The sequence below is a fragment of the Sinocyclocheilus anshuiensis genome, unplaced genomic scaffold (genome assembly GCF_001515605.1).
Source record: "Sinocyclocheilus anshuiensis isolate Anshui unplaced genomic scaffold, SAMN03320099.WGS_v1.1 scaffold234, whole genome shotgun sequence".
Classification (NCBI taxonomy): Eukaryota; Metazoa; Chordata; class Actinopteri; order Cypriniformes; family Cyprinidae; genus Sinocyclocheilus; species Sinocyclocheilus anshuiensis.
This window is the reverse complement of record NW_015544165.1, coordinates 583,686-603,612: the sequence shown is the minus strand read 5'-3', so window position 1 is coordinate 603,612 and position 19,927 is coordinate 583,686. Positions and strand designations below refer to the sequence as shown.

Genomic DNA, 19,927 nt, shown 5'->3' with positions numbered 1-19,927 from the left:
CTCTCAAATTCAGCTGCTCCACGGGCAAAATGGTCAATTCCACTGAGGCTGATCTTTGGCTCCTCTGGCTGGAGAACCATCACGCAGCCTTCAGAGTCAGGCACAGAGATGCACGTCTCCTCATTGAAGCATCTAAAGAATCACAAAGGAGATAAAGCATAATACATTCATCATTATAAGTGTACTAAAAGTATGAATAGATTACTTTTGTTTCATTATTAGCTTTTCTGTGTTATTTTGGAGCAATAATATTTCAAAGTGGGTGGGGCTTGCTTGAGTGATGCAGCTGAACTGAAATGATGGAAACTAACTTGACAGTGGTGGTGACACGCAGATGGCGGATTCCTGGGGTGGGGAACTGCCGGGAATTTAGGTAGGAGATGTGCTGCATGACCTTCTCAAAGCTCTCAATGTCATCTCCCTCCAGAGTCAGAGAGGACTGGTTGGGGTTAAACTCCACCTAAAGAGAGACAGAGAAACATATATCCATTTGATTAACCTTGGGAACACAAATTAAGACATTTTTAATTAAATCTGCTAAATATGTCGACCTAAAGTAATTCTGCTCATCATACAAAGTGATCATATCTCTTCACAAGACTTGGGTTAAACCATTCATTTTTATGATGCCTTTGTGAACTTTTTGGATCGCAGACAATTAAATTGCACGATTATGAAATCGAAGAAATCGTTGTGCGATTATGAAAGCTGTTTGCGTAGCTTATCAGTGAACTTCGCCTGTGTAGTAAATGCTGCTCCATCTGAAAGCACGTGAAAATACCACATCTAATAACCATCGGAGTGTTTGAAATAAATCTTTCTGTGAGATGATGTGGCTTCTTACACAGAATAAGGCACGCAACATATTTCAAAGTATTCAAAGTATTCTAAGCAGTGATAAAGGATGTCGATTAGCATTGTATTATTATATACTTTATTATAATAAAAATGATAATAAGATGAACTCGGATAAACCATATATTGTCGTAGTCTTGTGTTTATTAGTCATGTTGAATTGAAAGCAGTTAAATCTTCTGTTTATTCAGCAACCGCTATAGGGATTTCCTGGGTTTCTTCTGCGAGGAGTATTTGGAGTTTCAGCGTGAAAGCACCCTCTGGCCTTCGGATGGAGATTTACTGCTGATCACAGAACCGTGCTTTACTGACAGATATGCATGACAATCGCAGCTTCTGCCTAATCGCGATTTATCGCCTTCGCAATTTAATTTCGTTTAATCATGCAGCCCTAATTTGTGTTTTAAATAGTAACCAAAGTCTTAAGGGTTTAGAACAACATGAGGTGTATAAATGATGACAGAATTTTAATTTCTGGGTGAACCATCCTTCTGACAAAAATTAAAAATATTTCTATCATGACAACTGTAGGGATTTCTAGTACATGAACGGACACTGCTATGCTCCTATCAGCCATCTGGAGGTTTAATCAGGTGAACTTCGGATTTTCAGATCCGAGTCCTATCAAAACCTGAATGAATTAATAATAATTAATTCCCTTACAAATTTAAGTAGTCAAGTTATCTACACAACTCTCAGAAGATTTTAGCATGGTAATGGAAATGACAATGTTAATGTATTTGGTCTTGGCGGAACAGATCTGCTACACTGCTGAATTGCTGCTGCTGTTGGTTATTGCTGTATTTGTAGATTATTGCTGCTGCTGCAAAGCAAGTACAGGAACTTGCTACTGCCAATGCATACGTTGATACAGTGCTGTGAGTATTTAAGACATACTGCTGCTGCACAAATAGCATATATAATAACCTGTAGCAGAACTATACAGGTGGAGCTGGGGAAGGTGGAGGGTTTCAGAGGAACTCTGAAAGCGTGCTGCGAAATGCTCTAGTGAATGCTAACCAGCCATTTAAATGTAATGCAGTAAGCTCACTGGCTGCGTATGCAACATGAATCAGCTTTTGCTAAGTTGTTTAACACTGTGAATATCATCAGTTTGTGTTAACGATCCATCAGTCTGCGCCATCTAGAGTTTCATGACAGAAATTGGCATTAAAAATAATTTTTGGGAATTAAAATTAAAATATTAAAAATATTAGATGAAAAAATCACTAAAACTAAATCTGACATAAAAATAAATTAAAGCTATTAAGCAACATTAATATAAAAACAAAAAAAAAATGACAAAAGCATATATCAAAATGACTAAAAATTCAACTAAAATAAAAATGAAAACTGAAAATATAAAAATAAACGCTAATTCAAAATATTAATAAACACTATAATGGTCATAAAAAAACAACTTGCCCCTTTTAGACTTGCACTGTATTTATTTACTAACTGCTTGTTTTCTTAAAAAAAAAACAAAAAAAAAAACTAACATTTGCTTCTCTAATCTTTCTGTATTCTATCTGTTTTCTTTTATTTATTATACAATTAACAAAAGCAAAAAAGGCCTCTAACACTAGCTTGCTCTATTCTTTTTCTATTCTATCTGTTTTCTTTTTATTTATCATATGATTTAAAAAAAACCTTGCTACGTGTACCGCATTAAGCTAACTGAGACTTTTTATAGCACTTGCATATCATTGCTCTTTTGTTGATTTTGATTGCTTCCATTGTCCTCATTTGTGAGTCGCTTTGGATAAAAGCGTCTGCTAAATGTCTAAATGTAAATGTCTAAATGTAAATAAATAATACTAAAATAACACTGTAGAATACCCATGAGTTATTTCTCAGAGATCATACGTTTTGACGCTTTCGCAAGGCATTATGGTCATCAGTCTCTTTAAAACTTCATTTACATAGACCACATTACTCATTCACATTTCTCACCTTCACAGCAGAGGCTACTTCCTCTGGAAGCTGCACATCAAGACCTTCCTTGCAGGTGTAGAGGCAGTCGATAACTTTCTTGTTCTCCAGTTTGCCAGAGCGGATCATGAGTCCAGCCAGGTTGCCCCGGAAGTACTGAGTCATGAGGGCGCTGCCACCTACACAAACCCGGGGGGAGACAGAACCTGTTAGATACCAAACGTACGCTCTGCTGAGCTCAAGCATGCTCAGTGTGCACAGGCCGTGTGACTGATGTCATGCATGTTAAGTGTTCAGTGCTGGTGCCGGCCGGTGTGTCACACAGGATGATGGATGACCTGATTCAGGCCTGCGGCCTCATGCAACTTTTGGTGGGACAAAAAAGGCAAACGAATGGGAATGAACAGAAAGTGGCACATAAAACATGATTGACTAAATCTACACATATTTGCATATTTCTAAATGGTTTAGTGGGGTAATGCTATGTGTTTTTTAACTGTCTTGTTATCAACATTTAAGGAATAGGTGACCCAAAAAGGAAAATCTGGTCATTCTTTATGCCATTCCAAATGCCGTATGGGGTTATTATTTCATAAAACATACAAGTAGAATTTTTTTGAAAAATCTTACGCTGCTCCTTCTATAGCACGACTATTAATAGTGACCACATCTGTCAAGCTCCAAAAAGACATAAAACCCACCAAAAAGCATCATAAATACAGTCTGAAAAAAAAAAAATAATAAAAAAAAAATATTTCAAAAGTTCAGAGTCAGTAAGATTTTTTTATGTTTTTGAAAAAAGTCTCTTATGCTCATTAAGGCTTCGGTTATTTGATCAAAAAATTAAGTAAAAAAGTAATAATATGAAATATTACTAAAATTTAAAATATCCATTTTCTATTTTAATATATTTTAAAATGTAATTAATTCCTGTGATGGCAAAGCTGCTTTTTTTCACATGATCCTTCATAAATCACTCTAATTGTGCTGCTTAATATTTCTGTGGAAACGTGATACATTTTTTAGGATTCTTTGATGAATAGAAAGTTCAAAATAAAACCATTTATTTGGAATAAAAATTTTTTGTAATATTATAAATGTCTTTGCTGTCATTCTTGATCAATTTTATGTGTCTTTGCTGAATAAACATTTTAATTCAATAAAAAATAAATCTTACTGGCCCCAATGTTTTGAACTGTAGAGCATATTAATTTTTTTTATTTTTTATAATTTATTATAAATTAAGAAAATAATTAAGAGAAAAATGCGTAATTTTTTTTAACTTGGACAAATGAGTCAAATGGACTATTTTACAATGATTTTTGCTTTTTTTGGAGCTTGACATTTTTATGCAAAAGCACTGTGTACAAATTTCACATACATTTGAAACAATTTTCATTTCTGGGTGAACAGTCCCTTTAAGATGAAAATGAAAGCATAGTATGTTTCTAGCTGTGTGCAATGTCCTCTCTAGAGTATGACTGTGTCTGAAGGACAGAGAGATGCAGGAGCAGTCAGAATGACCTCAGCAGTAATGTGACACTGAGTGATGCTGTAAAGCGGCTCTCAGAGGCAGCAAGGTCACACAGTGAGAAATGAGACACTGTCTGCTGCACTGATACCACTGGCATAAATAATCCTGCAAACTGCAGCAAGGAATGCAGCCAAACCCTCTGATTTATCATAAAAACATGCAGATCCCTAAGGTCAGTTGGACTTGTTTTGCTTCTAATATACTGTGTGCTGTATACTTCTCCAGATCTGGAAGCAAACTGAAATTAGATGGAGCTAGACTGATGAATTAAGAAAACAGAATGAAGAACAAGTCAGGCAGGGTATATGACATGGCGTCTCAGTCGCATTATGCTACAAATGTTATGCCATTGCAGACTGAAGCTGTGCATAAATGGTCCTCCTGCAGCCATACGTCACGCTGCAGAAGAACCGCACATGCACAGGGCGTTAATAGACGTGCTCTTTTGACATATTGGGGTGATAAGGAAAGACAAGGGCAACCTGTCAAAGTCTCTGAGAGAGTCTCAGTATCATTGTCATGTCCTGAGAGGTCTGTGAAGGTAAGACAGAAGAGCAGGGAAAGACCAGGGCTCAATATAGTCAAGGGAAATAAAGTCACTTGATACATGGTGTCATGCATTAAAGACGCCAAGAAAGAATTCTAATTCTAGAGAGCATTTTATTGAACAAATATATGTAAAACACTATATAAATATTTTATATAAGTATTTAATTCAACTGATTAAATTTAATTTATTTTAAAAATATTGAATACAACTACCAATTCTTATTTACAATTCTTATTCATTTTTAATAACAAAAAAACAAAAGTTATATTTTTGAAAACTGTAAAGGCCCTTTCACACCAAGAGTGAAATTATTAAGCCTCAGGCTGATTCCTAATTTCTCTCAACATGGCGAAAAGGAGAGGTGTTAGTGAATAAATGGTCAAATAAAATAAATAAAAATAAAAAAAGATATTTTCTTGTAAAGTAATGCGTTACTTGACTAGTTACTTGAAAAAAGTAATCTGATTATGTAACTCGCATTACTTGTAATGCGTTACCCCCAACACGGGTTATTAATAATAATACTGTCATTTAATAATAATAACAATAAGAGTAAAAATCCCTACATAAACGATAGGGTTTCTGTTCTTCGTGCTTGTACCCTAAATAAAAATAATAAGAGTAAAATTGTATTTCTTTTTTATTCAAATTTTAGAAGTACACTAGTATAAAAATGACGGAATAAAAGCCACAAAACATTTTTAGATTAAATGAAGTCTTTAAAAGGTTATCTAATTCCTGACATGTTAAAAATTTCATATTACATCTATGACTGGGGATTTGAAATAAGCAACTCTACAAATTGCGAAGACAAACTACTTACTAATACAGAGCATGCTTAAATTTCAACTGCAGATGGCGACAAAGAGCTTTCAAGTCTAAACCTGAGGTTGCATCATTGTGTGTGAAGAGAATCAATAAATCATTAGCGAGAGTACCTTGCCAGCAGGCGCCGATGGTGAGCTGGGTTTCGATCTTGGAGGCATGCAGAGGGGAATCCTCCGTGACCAGGAAGGGCTCAAAGGTGGCACCATCCACAAACAAAGTCACTGTTGGGAACTCGATGTTCAACACATAGTGATGCCATTCTTTATCACACACCTGGGAGGAGAGACACTAGATCAGGGCCTCGGTTTAACTACAGATTGCATCAGCTAAAGCATTCAGAAAAACTTGTGCCTCCCTAAATGTACAGTTAAGTTTGCTTAAAGCAGGTATTTTAATGTTTTTAATGCTAAGGACCCTCAGTTATGACAATGCTCTAGCAAGCAACCCCCTTCCTAAAATACAATTTGGCATGCATATATTTTCATGTATAAAAATTGCATTTTTACTGGTAGAAAGTGTAATATGGACTATTTAGAAAGAGAATGTTATGGATCAACAGCTTTACTTAAGTATGTTTACACCCTAATTCAACACATGATGTGACCTATTCACTACTAGTAGCTAAACATAGCATTTAATAACACAAATGCGTCTTTCAAAACTGAGTGCTTCTGAAGAGGCTCAAGTTGACTCACTTGATCGAGTTTCCAGTGGAATTCAGCTGGTTTGTAGTTCTCGGATTCGGTGGGTTCCTGACGCAGCAGCAGCACTAGACGACAGTTGTGTACGTACAGGGAATAGTGGTGCCTGTTCATCTCTGCAGAAGACACATATACAAGAATAAAAACCACACTTCTGTCAATGATAATTCATGTTAATACACTTGTTTATCACATGACAGATTGCATGTTACAAATTTGTGAGTTTTCCACACTCAAATGCGGATAAACAGATTTAATGTGCACTGTACACATATCCAAGTATGCAAGGATTGCTGCAGCCACACTCTCCTAGAAAACATTGAGCAATTTCCCATAAATGGGGGCATAACTGTGATGTAATCAGTCTTACATAAGGGCCAGCTGATGAGCTTTTTCTAGCACTGGGAATTTAGCTTCAATGACCAGAGAGTGAGATTCCCATTTCACAGAACTACTACAAGCAACCCTTGCATAACCTTCAAAAACATAATGAAATGCTACTCCAGTTAAATTTTTACAGCATTGCTAAATATATTGTTATATATTTTCAAACATTATGTTTTTCTTTTGTAGTTAATGCATTCCATTCCTTTTAAAGGAAAGAAAACAAAACAATACAGCAATTTGTGTAATGACGCGCATTTCAGAATATGTGTGTGCGTGTTTGAATGCAAATAACCCTGGAACACTTTACATTTGAAAAAAGATTATAAGTGATTATTTTTTTGGAATATCACACATAAAATGTGACAAACAGACAAATTAAAAAAAATTAAAAAAAATAATAAGAAATGTCTTTACTGTCACATTTAAACAATTCAATGCATCCTTGCTGAAAAATGTATTCATTTCTTAAAAAATTATTGACCCCACACTTTTGAACAGTTGTGTATATTTATGTACATATATACATTTACATAAAACCAACAAAAGGAATTATTAAAGTGATTATTTTTTGTAATACTCCACATAATGCCTGGTAGATAGATATCATGAGATGAAACTAAAATACAACAACAATAATAATAACAGAAATAAAATAACAGATGAAAAAAATAAAAAGCCGCAATAAAACAGTGCGGTCAAGTACATCACTTTATCCATTATAGTGTTAAATTAAATAAATGTGTTAACAGTGTTAATAACACATTCAATTAATCGCATGAAATAACATGATGATTTTGACAGCCATACTGAAGTAAAAACATGAAGAGGACACACAAATAACACATCCCTCTCAGTCCTGTCAGTGTGTGAATGTCATTACCGGTCTTGTCAGTGTTGCAGAGTATGGTCTCCTTCTCCCTGCCTCCAGGTCCGTGTCTCATCCACACTGAGATGGTGAAGGGCTCTTTCAGGGTGGTGCTCACCACACCCTCAGGGACCTTGATGGCCTGGGTGCCATTAAACTCAAACACCTGATCGCTGTCGTGCCCGTTGTCAGTGGGCAAGCCAACAGTCCAGTTGGCAGAGTTGCTGGGAGCAGGCAACAGCTCCACAGTGCCAGCGCTGGCACCTGGATGGGCACACAAACAGTTATTCATTAGAGTATCCCAAAACATTGTTTGCATCATGGTTCAGCATGTGCCTGTGTGATTATGGAGGTAATACGATTATGTAAATTAGTCTAAAATAGTTTACACTTGAGTTGCTTAATGTAATAAGCACATTTAATCATCTTGATGTTAATGTAACTCAATAACAATAAGGATGTCTGGACTCACCGCACAGCTTGTGCAGGGATTTTTCGGAGTACGTGTCACGGTCACAACCCTTGCCGATGTGATTAGTCTCCAGCATGATGCTGACCTGAATGGAGGTGATTGGCTCCTCGCAGGTCTCCAGGTGCATGCTGGGGAACAGGGCTAGACTTCCTGTACCAGGCTCATATTCAATCCTTTTATTAAATCCTATCAACATCAAAGAGAAAATGTGTCATTCACAAAACAGACTCACAACGAATATTTAGTAACACTTTACAATAAGGTTGTACATGCTAATACTAGTTAAGAATGAACAATACTTAATATATGATTTACATATAATAACAACATTCAAAAGTTTGGGATCGGTATGATTTTGAAAAACAAAAAACTGCTTTTATTTGATCAAAAACAAAGTAAAAACAGTATTGTTGTGAAATATTATTACAATTTAAAATAACCGTTTCCTATTTTTATATATTTTAATAAGTAATTTATTCCTGTGATGCAAAGCTGATTTTTTTTTTACTCCAGTCTTCAGTGTCACATGATTCTTCAGAAATCATCCTAATATGCTGATTTGGTGCTCAAGAAACATTCATAATAAAAAGAAATGTCAAAAAGAGTTATGATGCTTAATATTTCTATGGAATTCAGGTTTCATTTGATGAATAGAAAATTCAAAAGAACAGCATTAATTTGAAATAGAAATCTTTTGGAACATTTTTTTATCAATTTAATGCATCCTTGCTGAATAAAATAAATATGTCAATAAGTAAATGTACTGATTTCTTGCAAAAAAAATAAATACATAAAATTATCTTACCGACCCCAAACATCTGAACAGTAGTGTATTGTTAAATATTTTAACATGAAACGTTGTATGTATACATTAACATTAGTTAACATAAAACCAACAGCAAACAACCTTCTTCTTTTTTTTTTTTACTTTAACATTTTTTTATGGATGGACAGCTCTAACAGATAGTTTTGAACTATTAGTGATAATGGTGGATTTGGCTTTTAAACTGTTACCATGTACACAAACAACATGTTGAAACTAGTGGTCGACCGATATTGTTTTTTTGACAGCCGATGCCGAGCCGCTGATTACAGAACCGGCTTTACTGATAAGATGCGCGTTAAATATCGCATGCGATTAATCGTGCAGCCCTACAGTGGGCAAATGCATAAAGCGCAGCATAATTTGACATCACGAATTTAATGTTTAAAGCATTAATTTTGCACAGACCGAAAGTCACGCAGAGAACACGCGATCATGCAGGTCACATGCACACTTCACAAGATCTCACAACTGGATTCGACTTAAGTTTGCAAGGTTTGTGAAATAAAATTTTCATTAGCCATTCAAAGATTTGTTTAAATGATGTAAATGCATATTTGCTGAATGCTGACGGCAAACGAGAAAGTATTATAATGTTTGCCTTTCTATTACTAATAATATAAAAGCAATTGTTAATACTTTTTGTATACATTTTAATTCCTTTGTTTAACCATTCTATCTGATTATTAGACAGACTTCTATCCGTACAGAACTGTTAACGACAACAGCGAACAAGAGGGAGAATGTGAGCACTGTGTGCTCAGGCGCTGCCGTTCTCAGCGCCATCAAAATAAAAGTCCGGCACGCTGTCAAAATAAAAATGCGCCTCGAACGCATCGGCCAAACAGAAAAACTTTTTGGCCGATGCCGATATTTGAAAATGCCAAATATCGGCCGATATATCGGCCTTGGCGATATATCGGTCAACCACTAGTTGAAACACAAAGTTGCGCACTTGCATCGGCTCAAACCAAACTGACCTTGATAACTGAGCTTTCCAGCTTTAAACCACAAAATAATACACCTGCGTTTGCTTGAGTGTATGAGGGACAAAAGATCCAGAGTTCTTTGATACCTTGCCAGCTTGGTTTGCAGGTGGGCTTGATGTTGATTTTCACAAGAACGTCCTCAGACGCACGGTTTTTACCGCAGTCATATGCAGTCACGGTGAGTTTATACATGCGTTCCTTGCTGTAGTTCAGCTTCTCTGTGTTCTTGATGTTGCCTGTTTATAAGGAGAATTAACAAGCAATGACCTCACCAGCTAGGTAAGCCAAATTGAAATTATCATGCTTAAATTCAGGCCAGAACTCAAGGTGACAGATTGCTAATGTCAACATTAGGTATGCTACTGATTCTAAAATGGCTGCTTGTTTCCACAAATCAATTTTTATAGGCACATGAATAACAATGATCTAGATGTCAATATCACTGGTAGGGATATAACTTGGAGTTTTGGCAGGAGATTTGAATTGGCAGCACTTACCATCCTTGTCAATGGTAAAGGGCACATCTGGGGTGACAATCTCATAGCTGCAGATCTGACTGAACTGGAAAGAGCAGTCAGCGTCCACAGCCTCCACTTTCAGGATGCTGTCATACTTTTTGCCCTCGATCACTGTGGCTTTGTAGGACTTCTCTTTGAACACCGGTGAATACTCATTCATGTCATTCACTTGGATGTGGACGGTAGCCCTAGGGGACATCAAAGCTTGATTAATAAACTTGAATTGGACAAGCAGGAATAAGCATGCCAGTGACGCAAGTCTTGATTGTTAACAGATGGATGATTCATTTATGCATGATCTAATGGGACACAGTCTTTCACAGGACCCTCCAGTGTTGTAATATTTCAAATGTGATATCATGGGTATATGGCTGCTGAATGCCACAAATAATAAAAAAAGAAATTAAAACACAATATCAAATAAAAAGCACGGGTCAAATGAATCTCTAGATGTTCTCTATATACATGATAGATCTAAACAAATAAATGGTGTCTGGCCTTTACCTTTTTTAATTTAACTACAAGTGGGAATAGAATAGAATAGAATAGGTTTACTAAATTATGTAATTTTTCAATGCTGAATTTTATTAATATCAAGTTGTTGTGTACAGCAAATCTTGTATGCATCTAATGTAAAACTTAACTTACAGCTGACTTAACCATAGTGTTTATGGAAATTCATTCATTATTTGTTACACTGAAAAGAAATGGTGTAGAAACTTTTCACTCAGAAATTGCTAGTAAATTTCACAATTACAAAGAAACAGCAAGCAACATGTTGAATTAAGTGTGAAATTTTGAAGAAGGAAAACTGGAATAGCATTTTCTTGTAAATCATGCTTCAATAATTTTTGTTTTATTTGCATATACATCATATCATATACACAACGTTCAAAAGTTTGGGGTCAATAAGAATTTTTTTAAACAAAATTAATCATTTTAATCAGCAAAGATGCATTAAACTTATCAAAAGTGACAGTAAAGACATTTATAATGTTATAAAAGATACAAAGTTACAAATGAGTCTTGGAAAAAAAAAACACGTCATGGTTTCCAGAAAAATATTAAGCAGCACAACTGTTTTCAACATTGATAATAATTCAAATAAAAAATGTTTATTGAGCGCCAAATCACTTATACGGGGACCTGATTATAGCACTTAAAACCTGGAAAAGTCAGATTTTCATGATATGTCACCTTTAAACGATTCTAATATTTCACAATATTTGCTGCATTTTTGATCAAATACATGCAAAAATCTTACCAACGCCACACTTTTAATCACATTTTGACACTTTGAAGCAACTAGGATGCTTATGCGAACCATTTTGGCTCCATTCTGGTGCCATTCCCACCATTATTTCCAGTACTCTCTATTTTATCATTAAAATCTGCCAAACCAGATACGCACTTGTGAGATTTCTTCATGTTGCCGCCATCAGGTCCCTCTCCACAGTCATAGGCCTGAATGGTGAAGGTATGCTCCTTTTGCAGCTCACAATCCAGTTTATCCTTGGCCCGGATCATGCCCTCGCCAGTGGACTTATCCAACACCACCGCCTCAAACGGCACGTTCTGCCCATGAATCCTGAAGCCGCAGATCTCCCCTGAAAACGGCACACGCGTGTTTAGTCAAGCCCACCCGTGAGCCGAAGCGCCAACTGCTGTTCATGAGATAAAAGAAACCCACAACCAAACTAATAACACGCCACACTCAAATAAGAACAGCCAAAGTTGGTTTGGCAGCCAAAGGGATTGAAACACTGAGGGGAGGTGGGAGGTGAAGGTGTCTGTGGAGGAAGCCAGAAGCACTGTGGGATGGGGTGAGTATTTGGGGAAGTGGAAGGGAGAGTTAAAAGGGGGATACTGAGTGTCTGGTCCAAGCCATTTGATCACATTGCATCCAGTCATGCAGTAAGAAACCCAGAATGTGGATAGGCATTTCACAGGAATACTTAATATACAAGGACAGGAAGGAAATGATATGAACCAATGAACAGATATCTGTTGTATTTAATAGCATAACATATTTAAAGAAGTACTTAAGGTGTTTAATGCAGATTTTTGGTTACAAATAACACATTTAAACAAGAAAGCAAGGTTAAAGTGTTAAGTTAATCATGGGACGATGAGAAGGATTTATGACAGAGATCCAGCATCCTATCAGAATTTCACAAATCAAAGCAAATATACAAACAAACAAGCAAAAAACCCTCATTTGGAGTTTAAATTCCCCCTTAAAACTAGATTTGGGCATGAAGGAAGTCTTCCTGTGCAATGTTGTCTCTCTTAAACCTTTAAAAAACTGAAAGAATTAAACAATAAAACAACAAAAGAGCAGAGGCAGTAAACTTAAAGGCTGGATGAGAGCTGGGGTTAGAAATATCCATTTGCTTGACATCCACATCAACCAGCAGTAGTTGCCATGCGTGTATTTCAGATTAGTGGAGGAGAGGGTGAAGAGGCTCGAACTAGAGATCAAACCAACACCACAGACCGGACAGCAGAGAGTTTGCATCATTTAACAATCTCAGCAATGTCGTTTTTGAGAAGGAACTGAACTCTGGAGCGTCAGAGTCTCACAGATTTAAGATCTGTAGTGCTAAACGTGAACCCCTAAAAGGTACTTTACAAAGAGGATGTCTCTGAAAACAAACTTTCAGAAGACAATTTTTTTCTGTTTTGGAGCTGAAGTACTGTTAGGATCTGCAAACTTCAGTGGATGTCTCATGCATAGATATTTCTAGATTCTGTTATCCCCGTATCACACTTATCATCCAGTTGCATCCATTTCCAACAAATTCAAAGGTGAGAGAAAACAGAAAACAAAACCAAAAAGAAGAAGAGCTGGGAAGAGATTAAAAAGAGCATGATAGGAGTTTCCGTGTGAAGTGCCGATTTCTTTTGTATTTGCGTTAGTGGGTTAATAAAACGATTACAAGGCAGTAGAAAGAGCCCATCATCACCTTCTTTGGTGAAGGTCACCTCAAAACTCTCTACAAGAAGGGAGAAAAGATAAACCCAGGTCAGTCAGAGAAAGAACGAGATGCACAGAAACACAGAGACAAGAAAGAGAAGACAGATGTCACAGAAGCAGCCGAGGACTCAAAATACCTCATTTGACTTTTCACATTAGTAGAGATTAGGGTTGGGCGAGATATATTGAATATTTATGATCACTCTGCTGCAATATAAAATTAAACAACACTGTGAATATATAAACTATTTTAATGTGCTTTTAACTTGGCCATTAAGATTCTTGAAGAGTGTGTCACAACCTCTTTATGAGAGCATAGGGACATATATGATTTAATAGTGCCTCTGACTTTAAAAAAATGCCATTAAAGTTGGGACTCATTTCCATGAATCGGTTCGACCTGTCCATTTCAGTGAATTGATTCAAAACTCAGATTCATCAGTACATTTGCATCATCACTAAAAAAATGTTCACAATTATATTTTTCCTATATTTGAATGTTTTAAAGAGATGTGTAAGTAAATACTCTCGATACTCTTATTTCTTTTACTATTATTTCTAACCAAACAAATGAAAAATGTTTAATCCAAGAGGTATAAAATACAGTAAGTTAATTAAATAAATAAAAAAATAATAAAATTAATTTAAACAAAATGTTAAAATACAATAAATAAAAATAATGCAAATAAAATAAAAAAGACATTTTAGGGCAAATGCATATATATATATATATATATATACACACCGGACGGAGTCTGTGAGGAAGAGAGTCTCTCCACACACACAACAACGCAAATTTGTTCTTTACAGAACGGAGCGGGATCTGAGCGGGAATTGGTTTACGGCGAGCGTGAGCGGAATATTAACGGAGCGCTTGCTTGGGCGGTTAGAGCGACTGAGTGGAGCGCACGTCCATAGAGCGGAAAACGTAGCTTCGCTCACATGCTCTGATATATACATACATACATACATACATACAGGTAAAAAATGTATAGCCTGAATGCACTGTAAGTCGCTTTGGATAAAAGCGTCTGCTAAATGCATAAATTATTATATTGAAAATTATGCTTCAAATTTTTTTTGCTGTATCACCCAGCCCTAGTACAGATCGCTTTTAGCCTCTTTGCACTGCAAATGTGAGACAATATCTCACAGACCCTAACATTCGTAGCAATCTGCATCATGCCAATTCTGAGGGTATTCTGAGCCCTATTATGACTGTATACAACATGAAACCATATACTTTGATGAGTCCACATTAACAGTCACAGAAACACCAAAAACAGCCTTGACCACTGGAGGAAATTGCCAAAGAGTTCCTGTTAAGTTTAAAACAATGAATGGCACAACCATATGAAAGAATAAGAGTTAGCCAAAAATGTTTTTATAGTAGTATCAGCACTTAAATTAGCTGACTTTATTAAAAAAAAGAAAAAAAGAAGGGGAAAAAAACTTCTGCTTGGCTGACTGCTAAAGGGTCCAGTTTGACCCTATCAGTGCCCTCTGCTGGTGGACCTGTCCACCCTGTTTTTACCCTCACAATTAGAGATGGATTTGCTGGATTTATCTGCTGTTCAGAGCAAGTCATGCGATGGAATCTTTGTGCCTCATCAGTGCATTCTGGAGCTTTAATGACTGTACATCCCCACACTTCCCCTAAAACCCAGACTGGCGCTTCAGCCTGCATGCCAAGTGCCAACTCCAATAACCTTCCATTTCCCATCAGGCAAAACACAATGAATATTGATTCGTTCCCTCAGACTGCTATATTGCACAGAGGAATCGATGAAGATGTAACAATAGCAGAGAAGTGAGAAAAAAAAAGACTAGCGGAGGGGCTTAATTGTTTATTTGATTTGCTGCTTCATTACTGCCTAAGCATTTAAGTTTTAGAGTTCTGAAAAAGTTAAAGGACTCGCTCACAATGATTCAGAGGAAATATTGAAATTGACAACGAGCTGGCACTGAATAGTCTGATAGGATCTGATAGGAATGTAAGAGCTCTCTATAGACTACATCATGTCTGCAGTGGAAATCGATGCTTGGAGCTGGTTTATAAAAGGCCAGCAGAACATTGATCATGATGCTGCATGTCTGCCCCTAATGGGACACTGTACCCTTTTTGAAGCAACTTTTCATATACACTAAATAAATCCATAGAGATTTCAAATTTTGGGAACAAAAATGCCTTTGCTATGAATTATATGATGTTATATATATATTAAATCCATAAAAATAATGCAACAATAAATATATACAAATATAATTAAACAAATAGAAAATGGTTAATAAAACGTATATAGTATTTAAATGATTAAAATGACATTTTTTCCAAAACAATACAATAAGTAAATTTCTGACATTAATGAAAAGCTACTTGGATGTAGGGCTGCACGATTATGACAAAAATCATAATTGTCGATTATTCCTTTGAAATTGTAATTGCGATTATTAACTATGATTAAATTATGTTTACACCTTTGTTTGAAGCAACTGCATGCCATATTTTTATAGGAAAATAAACAAGCTGAAAACACTAACTGAAAAACTTTTATTGCTTTTCTATAGTATTAAGCCTCAAATGTCAACTATACATTGGATTGGTTTCTTTAAATAAAAAAGTCAAACTATGCATGGTATTATAATGTTATACTAAAACTCAAATTAAAACAATGGAAAAACCCTTAAGATAACGTAGAAAGAAAAAAAGCATCTTAAGCATGCAGAATAACATAAGTGGACTTTGAACGATTAACTGCTGCTTTGAACGATTATGCAATTGTGGCATCCGTAATTGTAATTGCGATTAGAAATTCGATTAATTGTGCAGCCCAACTTGGATGCTTGTGTACCTCAACAGTTCTCAGGTTAGCTTTAGCAACATGGTCTGGTTTAAATGAATGTAAATGGCACACCAGTTCTGTGAGACTTTTGCTAAGCTCCCTGATCAGAGTAAAGTGAGTTAGTCAGCATGGCACCAGAGATGCTAAGAATGCGCCAGTCACCCACACAGCCATGTGATGCTTCAAAGTGAATTTAAGAAAGCTTGTTAATATAATCAGTGTGCCAAATGTCTGCACTCTCACTGCTGGCTCACACAAACAAAGCTTACTGAAATGACTTACTTATGAACTATCGGAGGAATTATATATTTATGAGGTGCTACGGCTTGAGGGGAAGATTATCAGTGAAAAATGACCTAAGTGCTTTAATATTTATACAAATAACTCAAGGTAAACCACATTAGTGCTTGTGGACCCATCTTTCTCCCAAATGTTTGCCACTAATTTGATAGCAGTGTCCCATATTCAGGGTGCACCAGGAGAATAACAAGGACTGGAACTAAAACCGCGAGAAAGGAGGGAGTGCATTGACAATGGACCACTGCATGAAGAGATTTGAAACAAGGTCATAGTAAATCGCTAAGTGATTAAAAATGGCCAGAGCCAATGCTAGGGCTGCACATTCCCTCTCACAGGAAACAAGCCGAGTAAGAAGAAATTTCATTGATCTTGATATCAGAAGAGCTCTAGAAGTCTGGCGACTAGCTGCCTGGTGAACAGGAGAGGGGCAATTTAATAAAATGAGGGGTTTATAGACTGCCTATCTTCATCTGTACTAATTAAATATGAGCTTATTACTCCAACATGCTTAAAAATGCCTCAATTGGGTCTTCTAACGTATTATATCCAATATGTGGAAAAAAGATAAGGGAAAAGCACACCACCAACATCCATCATAGCTCGCACCAGGATTTTGTAGGGATCAGTGGAACCCAGTGTTTTAGAAATTCAGTTTTGTACTCTACTGCTAAATGTCTAGGGACAAAACTTCTGCTGACTTTTCTATGAAAACATGAATAACATCATTTCATCATTTCATGAATAACATCAATATTTGACAGCTTTAATAACTGGAGACAAATCGGGTGCATATACTCCACGGTCCTCACTGCAACACACTTCTTATGATAAAAATTCTGTCATGAGTCTCCCTCATGTTGTTCCAAAGTTGTATGATAACTTCTGTGTAAACGGTGCATTTTTAAAGATTCTCCTGCTCACTTGTTTTCGTGTAATGTAAGTGAATGGGCACTGAGGCTGTCAAAGTTCAATATGACAAAAAAATAAATAAATGAAATAAACAGTTAAAAGCATCATATGAGGAAGTTGAGAAAAGTTGCATTGGCAACATGCTGAAATAAAATAAAAAGTTTTTATTTTTTATTTTATTTCAGTTAATGATTTCAAATAATGCATTTTTTAATGGTTTTAGTTTTAGTTAATGATAACTCTGTAGCAAAGGAGAAATTGTCCCACAAAGCCGTGTAATGTAAGTGAATGGGCACTGAGGCTGTCAAAGTTCAATATGACAAAAAAATAAATAAATGAAATAAACAGTTAAAAGCATCATATGAGGAAGTTGAGAAAAGTTGCATTGGCAACATGCTGAAATAAAATAAAAAGTTTGTATTTTTTATTTTATTTCAGTTAATGATTTCAAATCATGCATTTTTTAATGGTTTTAGTTTTAGTTAATGATAACTCTGTAGCAAAGGGGAAATTGTCCCACAAAGCTATTGTTTGGCTTAAAAAGTCTTGGAATATGATGCTCAAACCATATGAACTGCTTTTATGACAATTTTATGGTGCTTTTTAGTCATTTTGGAGCTTGACAGCCCCAGTTCCCATTCACTTTCATTACACAGAAAAGCACATTTTATGAAAATCCTTTTTATGGAAGAAATGAAGACAGAACTTTCATTTTTAGGTGAACTATCTCTTTATGGTTTGGAAAGCATGAGGAAGCAAAATGGCTGACAGCCTCATTTGAGACCAGAAGATGGAGGATCTTACCTGCATAGCGCAACGGGGCATCTTTATCCAAGGCTATCAGCGGAGGGTCCAGGAGAACTTTGTCGTCATTTTCCGTTACGATACCATGATACGTGGTCTCAATCCATGGCTTGTGCTTATTTACTGTTGGCGGGGAAAAAACAGGAAAGAAGAAGTTTATTTTATTGCTGAATAAAACCAAGCCCAGACAACAACCAATTATTTTGGTTTTCTGTGAGGATGCATGTTTCAGCACAACTGTACGCCAGCTTAAAGCCAGAGCACAAAATCACACACTGATATAACGCAGAAGTAGTGCGCAGTGGCATTTGCCGCCGCAGTTTGTTCGGGCTGAGAGCAAGCAGAAGCTCAGCAGCTCATTAGTGTTGACTGAAGACTTTGAGCTCTGAAAGCAGAGAGGACAGATACAGTGTGCTTTAGCTTCAGACTGCAGAAACACTGCAGTAACTGCACTGTCTGGACGCAGAGGTTGATGTGAAGGGCAGATTGCTCTCTTCAACGGCTAATCAGTGCCTGAACCCGAAATGTGAGTACATCAGCAGTTGCTGGGTGAAAGGGGATACTCCTGCAGTGCTGATCTCATTGTGTGCGGCAGGAAGCAGGAGGCCGCAGGGAAACAAAATGAGCTCAGCAGACTGATGTCGTCAACAGCAGGGTCCATCCACAAGGCTGTCTGCCTGAATCAGCTGTTAAGAAACACGCCTTTCAAAACAAAGCTAAAAGACATAGCTCTTCAGCGAGCACTTAGCCGATCCTTAACCATAATTATAAACAGAGAGTTATTGGATACTAATTGGACAATACAAACTCCTAGTACACAATTTAGTATGAGCTATAATGCAAAATACCTGTCACTAGTTACTGTGTATATTGCTTATTTTTCATGGTCTTAGCAGTCCCAAAGTACAGAATTAGAGTATATTTAAACATTTATTACATTAAGTGATTGAGAAAATGATGAGAAACACATTTTCATAAAGGATCTAACAATATTACCAATTAGAGTAATAAGAATTAGAGTAAATGTATACATTACATGATAAAAATGTTAAAGAGGATGATGCTATTTCATGCATTCTGACTTGTTTGCATTGTTAAAGAGTTGGATTCTCATGCTAAACATGGCCAAAGTTTCAAAAAATGAGTTGAACGTATGAGGGTATTTCTGTGCCAAATACACTCCTTCAGGGCTCAGCATCGTGATGTCTGTCAGCCATCGGCGATGGACGATGGTATTGTCTATCAGCCCAACCCTACTGCTAAATGAATAAATCTAAATGTCTGTAGTCATATGAAAATACCAAAATTATACCAAAAATATAAAGTGTTTTGAACACCTTCTTTTTTAAAAAGATATACACATTAAAAGTTTTATTACATGCAATACTAAAAGTGGCATGCATATATATATATATATATATATATATATGTGACCCTGGACCACAAAACCAGTCATAAGGGTCAATTTTTCGAAATTGAGATTTATACATCATCTAAAAGCTGAATAAATAAGCTTTCCATTGATGAATGGTTTATTAGGATATGACAATATTTGGCCGAGATACAACTATTTGAAAATCTGGAATCTGAGGGTGCAAAAAAATCTAAATATTGAGAAAATCGCCTTTAAAGTTGTCCAA

At 36.2% G+C, this 19,927-nt stretch overlaps 1 protein-coding gene across 1 annotated transcript in view; it reads right to left on the bottom strand.

The window, feature by feature from the left end:
• Positions 1–19,927, bottom strand: part of LOC107695769 (calsyntenin-1-like) — a 46,206-nt gene that overhangs the window by 6,441 nt on the left and 19,838 nt on the right. Inside the window, exons 2-12 of the mRNA XM_016495808.1 lie at positions 18,288–18,410; positions 11,866–12,061; positions 10,434–10,642; positions 10,023–10,172; positions 8,125–8,310; positions 7,668–7,916; positions 6,395–6,516; positions 5,810–5,972; positions 2,809–2,966; positions 312–460; positions 3–132 (exon numbers count right to left, since the gene is read on the bottom strand). Coding sequence (XP_016351294.1) covers positions 3–132; positions 312–460; positions 2,809–2,966; positions 5,810–5,972; positions 6,395–6,516; positions 7,668–7,916; positions 8,125–8,310; positions 10,023–10,172; positions 10,434–10,642; positions 11,866–12,061; positions 18,288–18,410 — 1,835 coding nt within the window. The remainder of the gene's footprint in view (positions 1–2; positions 133–311; positions 461–2,808; positions 2,967–5,809; positions 5,973–6,394; positions 6,517–7,667; positions 7,917–8,124; positions 8,311–10,022; positions 10,173–10,433; positions 10,643–11,865; positions 12,062–18,287; positions 18,411–19,927) is intronic.